A 15,625-nucleotide genomic window follows, 5' to 3' on the forward strand; every position below is an offset into this window, starting at 1 on the left:
AAAACATAGTCTCAGGGGCTGGCTCATTTCACATAAAAGAGCTCTTTAGAACTTCAGCATCCACTATAAACATGAGTTGGGTTTTGTAATATTCTGTTTTTTTGGAGTTAAGCTGACCCTAAGCAGTCTTCAACTAAATGGAAAATCCACATCCTTTCTGAGCTTCATAAACACATACTTGGTTTTGAGAAAGCCTCTCATTACCATAGTTCTATAAAAAGATATAGAATAGATAGCTAATTGCCATAATAGCTATGGATAATAAATTCAGATGTATTCCAAAGCCAACAAATGAATATGGAAATAAAAGGATAAATACACAGATCAAATATGTGTATATCCAGAAAAATAACAGCATTCATTTAAAAGCAAATTATGAAAGAATCATAGAAGAGTTGGTTAAAGGAAAGTGAATAGAAGGAAAGTTTAATAGTAAGTGAAGCAACTAAATTTACATTTTAAAGAATATTAACTACTCTGAATCTATTTTTTAAATTTAATACACTGACATACACAGGAGTATAAATGTGGCTATAAAACACATAAATATAGATGATAGATACATCGTTAAGCATTTACAATGATAATGTTAAAAAGTCTGCATCAACTTCAATACCAAGTTGAGGATCCTTAATCCAAAGTTTGAAATGACAAATGCTTCAAAATCAGACATTTTTGCATGTATCACAAACATATTACAAGAAGATGTCAAGGCAGCTGAGGCAACAGCAAGGACAACAAGGTTAACGTTAGGCACTTAATATGCACTCAATACTTAGTAAAATCAGACATTTTTTGAGTGCAAAAATGGTGCTACACATAGAGAATTTCATACCTGACTTTATCAAGTTATATTCCAGGGAGCATTAAAAATATCACATAAAACTCTTCTAAGAATATAAATCTAAATCCATTGGATGTTTAGAAATAAGTCCTATTTATCTATCCATCTACCTACCTAAAAAAAATTGGTTACACACAGTTCTGAAAAGAATATTCAATGATATTCAATGTATAATACCGTGTGTGTGTGTGTGTGTGTGAAATAGTCAAAAAGTTCTTACCTCATTGATCAAGAATTGGAGCTGCAAAACAGCTGCACCACTTTCATGTTGACAATAACAATCAACACCAGGTCTCCCGAGTCTAAGATGATAAAAGTCAAGGAGTCTAACATTTCAGTCATCACAATATTAAAGAGTAAAGAAGTTAATTTTTAGCAGTTAATGATTTGCTTTCTTATTCTTAAACACAAGTGTTGAAAAAAACCTTAGTTTATGCAAATTAATCACACACCAGAGTGAAAAAAAATATTAATTTTTTTTGTAGCTCATGGGGCTTGAACTCTGGACCTGGGCAATGTCCCTGAGCCCTTCAGCTCAAGGCTACCATTCTCCCTTGAGCCAAGTCCCACTTCCTGTTTTCTAGAGGTTAACTGGAGACAAGACTCTCAAGTCCTTTTGTGACAGGGCTGGCTTTGAACGAAGATCCTCAGAGCTCAGCCTCTTTGTTGCTAGGATTACAGGTGTGAACCACGCACCCGGCTTATTAATAAAAACTTCAAAAGGAGTAGTTTCTTTATAAAAATAAAACAAGAATTGGGAATCCAGGCATTTCATTAACTTTAAATCCTTAAAGCACTTTCTTTCTTGGAATAAGTTCAAAATGATTAAAGATTTTAATATAACAAATGAAAGAAAACAATTTGTAATGGTTTTAGGTAAATATCTTGATATATACAAAAACCCAAGTATAACTTAAAATCCATAGGTCATAAAGAAATAGGTTATATGACATATAAAATCTTTATATGAAAAATTATAAGACTAAAAGACAAAGTAATACATTACTATTTACTGTTATTTCACTTTCATTATTATGTAAATATAATAAAGTTAACATAAAAAGCCAGAGATAGAAAAGGAAGAAATAAAAGAAGATGGAGAAAAAATTATGAAACAAAAATTTAGTTGCATATTGTATACCTAAATTAAAAATACAGTCAAAATGTATGTAACATTAGAGTTGTATAGAGTTGAAGATTGTTGGGAATTCCTAAAAAATCAAAACCATGCAAGTGACTTTTGACTACTAGACAGACTTTATCAAGTTGAAACCCAGGGATAAAAACCCAGTACTAATCTAGCAGGCTCAGAACAGAACCAGGTAGTAAGAAAGATGTAAAGTTCTCAAGACAAGAAGAAATAGGAAAGATGGGCTGGACACAGAGCCTAATGGAAGAGTGATCACCTAGCATGCAGAAAGCCCTGAGTTCTATTCTTTGATTCCACATACACTGAAAAAGCCAGAAGTGGTGCTGTGGTTCAAGTCTTGAGCAGAAAGTGTCGAAGGACAATACCCAGGCTCTGAGTCCAAATCCCAGGACTGGCAAATAAATAAAGAAAAGGCTATAAAAGAGCTATACAGGGAACACCTTAAATTTTTGGCAAACTACTGATCAGGGAACAGGTTTTTGAAGAAACTGAACCAGAAACAAGTATAGGGTATCTGACTGCAAAGGCAACAAGATCGACTCTAAGCACTATTTCTGGGTTTTAGTGGTGTTTTGGAGATAAGCATACCATGGGGACTTTTCTGCCCAGGCTGGCTTCATAGTATGATCCTTAGATCACAGCCTCCTGAGTAGCTAGGATTACATGCTTAGCCACCAGCACCTAGCTGAACTACATTCTTTAAAACAAACAAATGAAACCATGCAACTGCCAAGATTACTCCCAAGCTGTACTCTTGGGTATTTATACTAGAGAAATGTGACCTACATCATTCCATTTATGTGGCATTTTTGAGGTAGAAAGCTATGAAAATGAAAAAAATCAGTTTCTGTTAAGTGATGGAACATCATTATAATTAGACAAAATGAGGGAATCCTTATGACCAAAATGTATTTTGACTCTATCTTCAATGTGTCAATGTTAACATTCTGCTTATATTGGTAAGATGTTACATCTAGAGGAAATTGAGTAATGATAGAGTACATGGATTTCTTTGTATTATTTCTTACACATACCTATAAATCCACAATTAGCTCAGAATAAAAAGGTTCATTTGAAAAGCCAGAATAACATTAAAGCAGCTAAGAGGACATTTATGGAACTAGACTCAAATATTATGAAAAAAAGAAAGTTCTCAATACTACTTCAATCTTTAAGGAACTGGAAAAAATTAATAAGCAAAACACTCAACACAGAAATTAATGAAGATATACGAGAACAATATACGAAAGCAATGAATCTAAAAGTTGATTATTTGTAAAAGTCAGTAGAATTGATAAACTTCTAGCCAGATTCAGAAAAAAAACACAGCTAGACACCTGTGGAAAGTACCTATAATCCTACCTACATGAAAAGCTAAGATCGAAGGATCATATTTTGAAATTAGACTGCTAAGGGACAGAGCCCATGTCCTGCATTTAAGCCCCAATATCAGAAAGAAAAAAGCAACCAAGGCCACCAATAATAATTAAGAAGAGACATCAGTACTGATAGCAAAGATATTTAAAAATATGCCAGTAATCAAAGCAGCAGGATACAAAAATCAGTAGCCTTTCTATATACTAATAATGTACAAGTTGAGAGGGAAATTAGGAAAAAAGCCCCATTTGCAATAGCCTCAAAAGGAATAGAGTATCTGTGAACAAACCTAACATATGAACTATAAAAATTTGGAAGAACTAAAAAAATTTGAAGGAAGGAATCAAAGAAAACATCAGGAAATGCAAAGACTTTCCATGTTCATGTTTATGGAATATTGTGAAAATGGCTATTCTGCCAAAGATGATATACAAATTTAATACAATTCCATCAAAATCCCAATGATTTTCCTTACTGAGAGAAACCAATCCAAAAATTCATATGTAACAACAAAAGGCCCTGAACAGCCAAACAATTCTAGCAACAAAGGCAATGGTTAACAGTATCAAAATCCAGACTTCAAGCTCTACTACAGAGCTATATTAACAAAAACAGCTTACTATTGGCACAAAAATAAACCCAAACATAAGAGCAAATCAGAGACCTGGAAATAAAACCGTACACTTAAAATTAGCTGTTATTTGATAACAGCTGTATATAAAGAAAAAAAGATGGATCCTTCGATAATTGGTGTTGGGAAAATTGGACATCCATATGCAGAAAACAAAAAGTGAAGCCCAGTTTGTCACCACGCACTAATATCAATTCAAAATGGATCAAAGACCTCAATGTCCAACCTGAAACTTTGAAATTACTGCAAGAGGGAGTAGAAGAAACAGTGGGACTCATAGGCATAGGCAGAAACTTTTTGGAAAGTATCCCAGGGGCACAGAATATAGGAGAGAGACTTGACAAATAGGATTACATCAAGCTAAAAAGTTTCTGCACAGCAACTAAATTAGAAAGACAGTCAACAGACTGGAAGATCTTGACCAGCAATATATCCAACAAAGGCCTAATATCCAAAATACACAAGGAGATCAAGAAACTAACCCCTCCCAAAGCTAATAAACCAATCACTAAATGGCAAAAGAACTAAGGAGAGCCATCTCAGAAGTAAGAATGGCAAAGAAATACATGAGGAAATGCTCACCATCTCAGGTCGTAAAGGAAATGTGAATCAAATCAATGCTGAAATTCCATCTCACTCCAGTTAGCTTGGCCAATGTGAATTTGAACAACAAGAAATGTTGGCAGGGATGTTGGGGGAAAGGAACTTTGTTGTACTATTGATGGAATGTAAAATAGTATAGCTATTTGGGACAGTAACAGCAGTGTGAAGGTTCATCAAAAAACTAAACATAGTTGTGCTAGTGGATTTAGTATGCCCTAGTTTCTGGATGGTTGGGTAAATGCCAAGTAGTGGAATTGCTGGGTCATAGGGGAGCTCTATGTTTAGCCTTTTGAGACTCTGCCATACTGCTTTCCATAGTGGTTGAACGAGTTTGCACTCCCACCAACAGTGTAGTAGTGATCCCTCCTGGCCACATCCCCTCCAGCATCTGTTATTAGTTTTCCTGATCCTGGCCATTCTAACTGGAATGAGGTGGAATCTTAGAGTTGTTTTGATTTGCATTTCTTTTATGACCAGAGATGTTGAGCATTTCTTCATGTATCTATAGGCCATTTTTGTTTCTTCTTCAGAGAAGACTCTCTTTAAGTCTTTGGCCCATTTTTTAATGGGATGGTTGTTACTTTGGAGATTAGTTTTGGAGTGATTCAATTTTTTGAGCTGTTGATATATTTTAGATATGAGGTCTTTGTCTACTGTATGGTTGGTGAAGATCTTCTCCCACTCTGTAGGCTTCCTAATTAATTTGCTAACTATGTCCTTTGCCATACAAAAGCTCTGCAGTTTAATGCAGTCCCACTTATCCAGCCTTTCTCCGATTTGTTGTGATTCTTGGTCCTTATTAAGAAAGTTTCGACCCATGCCAAGGAGGCCTAGTGTATCTCCTATTCCTTCTTGTAAAGTTTTCAGTGTGTCAGCTTTTACCTCCAGGTAAAACTCCATTTGCAGTTAATTCTAGTGCAGGGTGACAAAGAAGGATCCAACTTTAGTTTTCTGCAGGTGCTTAACCAGATCTGCCAGCACAACTTGTGGAAGAGGCTATCTTTCTTCCATTCTATTTTTTTGGCTCCCTTGTCATTGCAGCATTATTCACCATAGCAAAGATAGGGAACCAACCTAGATGTCCCTCAGTTGATGAGTGGATCAACAAGATGTGGTATTTGTATACAATGAATTTCTATGCTGCTATCAGAAAAAACAACATCGACCCATTTGTTAGGAAATGGAAAGACTTAGAAAAAATCCTATTAAGTGAAGTAAGCCAGACTCAAAGGAACTTAGGCTCAATGGTTTCCCTCGTTTGTCATAATCAGTAGAAACCTTGGGCTCTCCTAGCAGAGATTTGCAATAGAGCAAAACCTTGATACATAAGGCCATATAGTATGAAGCTAATTGAAAGGACCTCCAGGATATTGAAACAAAAGCCATATAATGAATGATTGTTGTCCTTAATGTACTATGTTATCTCTCATCTCTTTTGCTTCCCTTGGTTATATCACATTGTTACAGTATCTCACTTTGTTATCTGATATATTGGATATATTTGTATTTGGTTATTTGAAATTGGATGGAGAAGGGGGGAAAACCAAGATGGGGGGTGGGGAGGAGGGTAATGGGGACCAAGACATGTGAAAGGGTATCAATGTATGTGAATTAATGCACCTTCTATCTGGCAAATATCATGTAACCCTTTTATTAATTACAATAAAAATATTATTTAAAAAACTTACCAAAAAACTTAAAAAAAAAAACTAAACATAGGGGCCAGGAGTTCGGCCTAGTGATAGAGTGCTTGCCTAGCATGTATAAAGACCCAGATTCAATTTCTTAGTACTACATACATAGAAAAAGCCAGAAGTGGTGCTGTGGCTCAAGTGGTAGAGCTCTAGCCTTGAGAAAGCCCAAGGACAGTGCTCAGACTCTGAGCTCAAGACCAGAACTGGCAAAGAAAAAAAAAAAACTAAACATAGATCTTTCCTGTGACCCAGCCTGCCATTCCTGGACATCTGCCCAGAACATCATGAGTTGGGATACCATAAAGACACCTGCATGGCCATGTTCACTGTTGCTCTATTCACAAACGAGGTGTGGAAACAGCCTTGATACACTACCATAGATGAGTGGATCCAAAACTGGTATCTATACACAATGGAATTTACATAGCCATTAGAAAGAACATTATGTGATTTGCAGGGAAATGGATGGACTTAGAATAAATCATGTTAAGTGAGGTAAGCTAAGCTCAGAGACAAAAATAATGCATGCTTTCTCTCATATGCAGAAACTAGATCTAAAGCACAGAGACATAAATTTACAGGACTCTAGGCATTCCCACACATGAGACCAAAAAAGGATATTCTTAGGAGAGGAACACAAAGGGGCCTCTGTGCTTATGATCAAATAAAATATTTATTGCAATGGGCTCTGGGAAACAAGATTTTTTCCTTTTTTTCCTGGTGACGAATACAATTGTATTGATTTTTTTCTCTTTTCATATATTCAAAATAAAAACAGCACACAAAGCCAATGCCTTATCCCAAGGTTTAGAATATTTTTCTTTGTTGCTGTTTTTTTTTGTCTTGTTTATTACATTGTCTTTGGAAGGGTAAGTATGGGACACAGAAATGGAGGGAAAAAGGGTGAATAAATGCAGCAATCGTGTTTACTAGACACAATGTTGAAAATGAACTATACAACTTGTGAGTGGGAATGGGAGGGAAGAGCTAGGAGAAAGTGAGGGAAGGGTTACATTGTCAAAAATGTTCTCTTTATCTAACCCATCTGTATATCAGCTGTATAATAATTTTGACAGTGTAGATATTTACAATTTTCATTTCTAAAGAAGGAATAAACTGGGGCTGGGAGCAGGGCCTAGTGGTAGAGTGCATGCCTAGCATGCACGATTTCGATTCCTGGGTACCACATACACAGAAAAGGTCAGGAGTGGCTCAAGTGATAGAATGCTAGCCTTGAGAAAAGCAAGGACAATGCTCATGTCCTGAGTTCCAGCCAGAGGACTAGCAAAAGAAAAAAGTGCTAAACTTTATTTAGTCAGTGTCTTACCTAAAATATTCAGAAGTGTTTAAGGAAATTTAGTCAACACTTATATAGAGAATAATGAGCCAACAATTAAGGATACATTCGTATAGCACCTGTTCTTGTCCCAATAGCTAAGATTTTCTGAACTGGATCAAAGGCCATTGCTGTGGGCTGATAAGGAAAACCATGCCGAACTGTCTGAAAGAGAACAAATAGTACAAAGTCAGTCATCATGGAACTAATAATGAAAATGAAGACACTATATCATTATATAGTCACCAGAATGATTATTTAAAAAAATATTCTCAAATGCTTATGATGATCAATAGCCTAAAATGTCACATTGATGGTAATATTTTACAACTACTTTAGAAAAATATATCTTGGCTTCTTATAAAATGAAATACTTATCCAATGACTTAGTAATTTATCTAGATATACACCTAGGAAAATTAAAAGGATATGTCCACAAATGATTGGTTTAATTGTGCCTCTAGCAAGCTTAAATTGGAAACAGTACAGGTGTCCATCATAAGAATTTTTAAAACCCTACAGCATAGTTTTGAAATAAAATACCACTAAGCAACTGAAAGATATAAACTACTGATATATTTTAAATTTCAGCACTATGGATGATACTCAGAAACATTATATTAAATAAAATAAGGTATAAGCAAAAAGAGTTTATATTGTATTAAGAATTTAAATTTGTACTAAGCTTTGAATAAGCATAACTAATCAAAGGTAAAAACTCAGAATATTAGTTATCTTCAGGAGAACTAACTAGGAAATAGTATAAAATAACTGCTGAAAGTAGTGTTCTATATTTTTGGTAAAGGTTAATACTACAAAAAGAATAATAAAGTTTATTTTTGTATTATTTTTATTATTATTATTTTGCCAGTCCTGGGCTTGAGCTCAGGGCCTGAGCTCTGTCCTTGGATTTTCTCTAGGCTAGAGCTCTACCACTAGAGCCTCAGCACCACTTCCGGCTTTTTTCCTTTCTATGTATGTGGTATCGAGAAATCGAACCCAGGTCTTCATGCATGCTAGACAAGCACTCTACCACTAGGCCAAACTCCTGGCCCTAAAATTATTATAAATACTAAATTCTAATCACTGATATACATTCTGAAATGCTAAAGTATACAACTGTAACTTAACAATATACCCCAAAGTAATATGCATAGATGGAGGACAGAAGAACAGACAGATATATAATAAAGACAGATAAGACCATTATCAAATTATTAGGTGGCAAAACCATACACGTAAATTAGGTTCTTTCAATTTCTGTGTGGTTGAAAGCTTTCATATTTATATAATGGAAAACAAAAAAAGATGTAAAACTTTCCATTGAAGAGATAGAATTGATATATGAAAAGGAAAATACAATGTTAGAAATTAATTAATTTCAAAATTGAATATGCTATAACTTTTCAAAAGAGGACTCAGAGATCAGAAAAAGGTTACAATACCTCCAGTTTATCCAATAATTTAGTGCACCACAAACTATTTTCAGTATTCTACAATACTGTATTTGGAAGTACTAAGAGACAAACCAGAACATATATTTATTCTAAAATTTTCATTAAGAGTTTGGTCACCCCTCAAAGATGATATTTCACATTATGTTTAACAACTTGTTAAGTGAATGTGTTTCAAACAAGTATATCTCCATTAAATTCCTGAAAGTTTCTTTTCTTTTTCTTTTTTTTTTGTCGGTCCTGGGCTTGAGCTCAGGGCCTGAGCACTGTCCTTGGACTTTCTCAAGGTTAGAGATCTACCACTTGAGCCTCAGCACCACTTCCAGCTTTTTTCTATGTATGTGGTACCGAGGAATCGAACGTGGGTCTTCGTGCATGCTAGGCAAGCACTCTACCACTAGGCCAAACTCCCAGCCTAAATTCCTGAAAGTTTCTTAAAGACTATGTGGAAAATAATGCTTAAATTATTCACACAATTTATTGACCAAAGATATTACTTATTCACGGGAGAACAGGGTACTTTATATGGTTTCATAATTAAGCATTCCATCAGAGCCAAGAAAAACAGTATTTTCCTCAGATTTACAGAATTTTGAGTTGCCATTCATTCAAATTTTTTATAAAGACAAATTACTTGATCTCTCATGAGAAAAAAGAATCAGGACTTTCCATTAGGCTGTATCGAATTTTTTATGAAGAGTTCAAATAAAAATGGAGAAAAACAAGAATAACTCAGATCCCAAATAAGCAGACAGACATAATGAATTAGAAAATAAAACAATACGAAGATTCATGAAACAAAAAGTTGGTTCTTTGAAAAGACAAAGAATTGGGTGTGGGTATGCAAACTTGTATTGCAACTATTCTGTAGAAAAATACAGCATTATCTACAATAGCCAAGATACTGAATCTTTGCCCAGGTGCTCATTAAACGGATAAAGAAAATATTGTCTATTTATGCTTTACGGAGTATAATTTAGCCATAAAGAATGAAGTTATGTCATTTGCCAGATAATTAAACCAGAGCATCATATTATTGTGTATTCTCTCTCAAATAAAGATTGTAGATTTTCTTGTAAAGATGAAGGCTATTTGGGGAAATTGGTGATCTAAGAAAAAGCACAAAAGAAGGTTATGAGTGATGCAGATGAATGCATTACATAATATGCAACTTTTAAAATATTGTAAACAGCCAGGCAATGGTGGCTCATGACTGTAATACTGGCTATTCAGGAGGCTGAGAGCTGAGAATCACAATTCAAAGCCAGCCTTAGCAGAAAAGCCCATAAAACTCTAATCTCCAGTAAATTACTCAGAAAAAAAGCAGGAAGTGGTACTCTGGCTCAAGTGGTAGAGCACTAGCATCAAGCACAAAGAGGCTCAGGGACAGCATCGAGGCCCTAAGTTTAAGCCCAGGACTGGAAAGATACTAAATCTATTATTTTAATAATAATAATAAAGCAAGGTGCTGGCAGTGGCTCACATTTATAATCCTATCTACTCAGGAGACAAAGATCTGAGTACCATGTTTCAAAGCCAGCCCAGGCAGGAGACTCTTATCTCCAAACCACTGGAAAACTGGAAGTGGTGGTATGTCTCAAAGTGGCTAGTCTTGAGTAAAGAAAGCTCAGGGACAGCACCCAAGCCTTTAGTTCAAGCCCTATAACCAACAAAAATAATGAATAAATAATCACAAAAATAGTTTAATCCAACTTTGGTTTATAGATTAATTCTAATGCAGTAAGACAAGAAATCAAAATAGTATACATAAATACAGGAAAGTAAGCAATTAAATTCACTGGGAGAAAGTGAGGAGTGACATTGTCCAGAAAGAAATGTATGCTTTTTTCATTTGCCAGTCCTGGGGCAGTCCTGCAATCAGGTCTAGGCACTGTCTTTGAGCTTTTTCAAGGCTAGTTCTCTACCACTTGAGCCAAAGCACCACTTCTGACTTTCTGTATATGTGATACCAAGAAATCACCAGGGCTTCATGCATGCTAGGCAAGCATATAGGTCATACTCCTAGCCCAAGAAATGTGTTCTTTACTTGACTTATGTTACTGCAAACTTTCTGCATATTACCTTTATAGTAACAATAAAAATTTTAAATATCTAAAAGCATAGATTTTATTTAGCATTATTGAATAATATGTTTTCTAGTACATAATGTTGCTGGAGAAAAGTATTTTTGTTACATGGAAGCAATATGAATTCATAATCTTCACAAACAGCAAAATATTATTTGTATAATTCAGTGTTTCTACAATACAATGAAAGTTACCATTCAACTGTTAGTATTCTATTAAGAAAACAAAACTGATGTCATTAGTTTCTATTGTAGCTATGACAACAAAATCCCATCAGAATTTAGTACTCAAGAAGTAATTATTTGTTTATATGCCTCAAGAACTTATTATTGTTCTGGGAGGGAAGCTATTAAAACATTTAATTTCTAAACATCTTTTATAAAATAATGGAAAAAGTTATTTACACAGTGACAACCAAGTTCCTAATGAAGTTAGTATTTAAAAAAAAGTAATATGTTCATCTACTTGTCTTTCAAATCTTAGGTCAAGGCCACACTACTACCCGAAATAATTGCTTAGTCTAAACTAACATTACAGTTTAGCTGTGATTCAAAACTAGTAAGAGTTGGATTCTAATAGTTCACTCCTGGGATACTGAAGTTGAGGGGGTATTGGTTTAAGGCCAGTCTGGTATGAGAAAACATCCCAGAGACTTACTTTCAAGGAAGATTTGGATGCAGTGGCATGTTCCTGTTATCCCAGCTACATAGTGGGTCAAGATAAGGTTGTGTGTCCAGGGAAGAACTGGACATACTGGAAAAATAACAACTCAGGGCTAGCATATCATTCCTCAGCAACTACCTAGAACATCACAAGCCAGGATACCATAAAGACACGTGTATTTCCACATTCATTGCTGCACTACTCACAATAGCCAAGCTACGGAAATAGCCCAGATACATTACAACAGATGAGTGGATCCAAAAAAGTAGTACCTATACACAATGGAATTTACACAGCCATTAGACAGAACATTATGTTATTCGCAGGGAAATGGATGGACCTAGACCAAATCATGTTAAGTGAGGTATGCCAAGGTAAGCCACACTCATAGAGACAAACTGCATGCGTTTTCTCTCATACGCAGAAGCTAGATATAAAATACACCAGGATATAATAAAGGTATCTAGGCATTTACACATAGTAATTCCAAAGGAAGATACCCTTGAGATAGGAAAGGCACAATTCCTATGTGCATCTGATCACAAATAATATTTATCTAAATGAACTCCAGGAAATGAAAACAAGAGGTTTTTTTCTTTTTTGCTGTTTTTGTTTTCTTTTCTTTTTGGTCTGCTTGTTCATTTATGTCTTTGGGGAGTGTAAGGCACAGAAATGGAGGGACAAAGAGAAAACAAGTGTAGCAAGGGTAGTCACTGGACACTATGTTTAAAATGAACTATACAACCTGTGGGTAGAGATATGAGGGAAAAAGTAGGAGAGTACCAGGAAAAGGGTGACGTGGCCCATAAAAGAAATGCATTATTTACCTGACTTAGTAACTGTAACCTCTCTATATATTACCTCATTTTCCTTTTTTAATTTTATTGCCAGGGTGATATATGGAAGGGTCAAAGTTACATATGTAAATAATGAGTACATTTCTTGTTGTCCCCTTTATATTTTTCTCCCACTTTGTCTCTCCTGCAATTCCCCATCCCCCAGCCAAATTGTAAAGTTCATGTCCAACATATTGTCTTGTGAGTATCATTGTTACATTGGTTCACACTTTGTCCTTTGTTTCACCATTTTGTTTTTATAATAATAATTTTTAATCAGGTCAAAATGTGTATGGCTCAGCTAAGAAACTGAGGCTCCAAGTTGAAACCACAGTACCATCCAAAAGAGTCTAGTGAAGAATGACTATGATAGTTTTGTCACCCAATAAACCAAAGCTTTTCTTTTAGCAGTTGCTAAGCAAGCAGCTTCACCACTTACACAGTATCTCTAGCCCTTTTTGTTTTAATTATTTTTCAGATAGAGTCTCAAATTTTTGCTTTGGCCACTCTTTGACTACATTGGCCCTACATCTACTTCCTGTCTGGCTGGGGTTACAGGCTTGTGTCATCATGCAAGATGGGATCTTAATACCTTGTTTTTGCCTCACCTATATCATATAGGCACATGTTAATACAATACATACCTTCAAAGAAACTCTTGGTACTGAAAAGTATATGTACATAAAAATATATATTAACAGAATATATATATATAAATCAGCATGAGCTACCCATGCATATACTCCTAAGGCATATTCAATTCTAACATTTTTGTTATTCAATAAAGCACACAAAATATATATTACCTAATATGGCCATATAGTTTTGTTTCATAGCCACTCTTACATTTCTTTCCATCTTAGATGAGCTTAACATTAATATATTTATATGTATATAATCTCTACTGGTTCTGTTAACAACTTTGGTGTCCTTAATATTGTTGCTTCAATTTACCACACCCCTTGACTACATCATTCATTTCTCTCTCCCAACTTAGTAAATCATCTCCAATTGATATCCTGTCATCATTCTATTTTTCCTCCTATGCCAGTACTTCCTCTTCAACAAAAAACTCAAAACCATAGCTACTATGGTGACTGTCTTTAAATCTTTTATTTTCTTCTTGACACATTAGCCTCTTCAGACTACTTAATAACTCAACAGATTTCAACTTAATTTATATGCTTGAAGAGAATAAATATACTCTTTTAAGCAATCAAATTTCTTTGAATTTAAAGATATTTCACAATGTTATCCAAATTTAAAGTTACTCCTAGATAAAATATTTTGACCCTGGAGTAACAAAAAACATTTTTAAAAGAAAATAAAAATGATGGGAAACTATTAGAATAATTTGGAAGAAAATTGTGCTAGGAGTTAAGAAACCAAGTTCAAGTCCTAGCTCTCTATCATTGAATAACTTAGTCATTACTTAACCTCTCAGTTTCTTAATCTACAAAATCAAAGTGTAAACCTAATTCATTTTAAGCTATATGCAGGAAGTCATGGTAAACTTTCAGATAGATGATTATAATAGGTAATTCTTTGTTTTTATTTTCTAAAAAGTAAAAAGAGGTATATATCAATGTTATGATTCAAAAGGAGTGATTTTGTGCCTTGCTATGGTGTTATACTACTAAAACTGAATTGCTGTTGATTTAGTTTGATTCCTTCATGAGCTATACATTTGTATTTGAAGCAGTCTACTGAGATATCTGATACCCTTATTTCTGTAAGTATAAATAGTCTTTAAGCAATTAATTGATAGCAATTTCCCTTCCTTAGATCTCAGTAATTGGGAAACGATATTTTGAACCTCCAATAAAAATACAGCAAGATCTAAAATTATACTTTTGGAGATTCACCCTGAGGTAGAATCAAGATGAGCCATTGAGTTAAAGTAACCACTGGAAATAACCAAACACTTCTACTTCCAAATTCACTGATGACTCATACTTCAATTTTTTTTAAAAAAAAAAGTAGTAAGACTAAGAAAAAAGGAGAAGTAGCAGTTATTTCTGATCTTTTTACCAAAAATAAGATATTTTAGATTTTGACCGGCAATAAATTATTTTAGATAAGAGAAATGCTCAGCTCCACTTTCCCAGGGTCATCCTGAAATAAGCTCCAGTCATGTAGAAACTGTGGCCTCTACTACTCATTGCCATTCTTAAGACTTTAAAACACAAAGTACTTGTAGAACTACAAAGCATTAGTTTATTAATTTTTTCCTAGAACATATAAAAACAATTCATGCCAGGTGTGGTGGCTCACACCTGTAATCCTAGCTACTCAGGACGCTGAGATCTAAGGATTGCAGTTCAGAGCCAGCCTGGGCACTAAAAAGTCCATGAGACTCTTATCTCCAGAAAGTGGCACTGTGGCTCAAGGGGTACGACTTGAGCTGTAGAGCCAGAGTCCAAGTCCCATGCCAAAAATCAAACAAACGAACAAAAAAACACAAAGCACAGCTTATGGTAAAAGAGGGGATGATCCAGGGTGCAATAAGACATAAGAGGAAGGAAAATACTTATAACTTCTAATCTTCCCATTGAAATTGCAGCCTTCTTGGTAGGGACAAAAGCCTGAAAATAACACATGATGATCACAGTTCCAGACCAGAACCTCGCTAAAAACTTGAGTTTATTTAGTAGGTTGTGGGACTTGAACTCAGGACCTGAGCACTGTGCCTGAGCTCTTTTGCTCAAGGCCAGCAGTCTACCATTTTGAGCCACATTACCACTTTGATTTTCTGTTGGTTAATTGGACATAAGAGTCTGCAGACTTTTCTGCCCTAGCTGGTTTCACACCATGATCCTTAGATCTCAGCCTTCTGAGTAGCTAGGATTACAGACATGAACACCAGCACCCAGCTAAAAATGTGAGCTCTAAACTAAGATTGTTAGAATGTTTGCCATGCCCATACCTTCTCCCCACATCAACAATGCTC

General features: G+C 35.0%; 1 protein-coding gene across 3 annotated transcripts in view; it reads right to left on the reverse strand.

Annotated features, from left to right (window-relative positions):
• The window catches only part of Stxbp5l (syntaxin binding protein 5L), a 175,050-nt gene that overhangs the window by 143,273 nt on the left and 16,152 nt on the right, over positions 1–15,625 (reverse strand). For all 3 annotated transcript variants that reach the window (XM_090345538.1, XM_090345536.1, XM_090345543.1), the window contains exons 3-4: positions 7,703–7,800; positions 1,065–1,146 (exon numbers count right to left, since the gene is read on the reverse strand). In XM_090345538.1, the coding sequence (XP_090201664.1) occupies positions 1,065–1,146; positions 7,703–7,800 (180 nt within the window). The remainder of the gene's footprint in view (positions 1–1,064; positions 1,147–7,702; positions 7,801–15,625) is intronic.

This window comes from Megascapheus bottae, chromosome 1 (genome assembly GCF_031878675.1).
Source record: "Megascapheus bottae isolate mThoBot1 chromosome 1, mThoBot2.hap1, whole genome shotgun sequence".
Classification (NCBI taxonomy): Eukaryota; Metazoa; Chordata; class Mammalia; order Rodentia; family Geomyidae; genus Megascapheus; species Megascapheus bottae.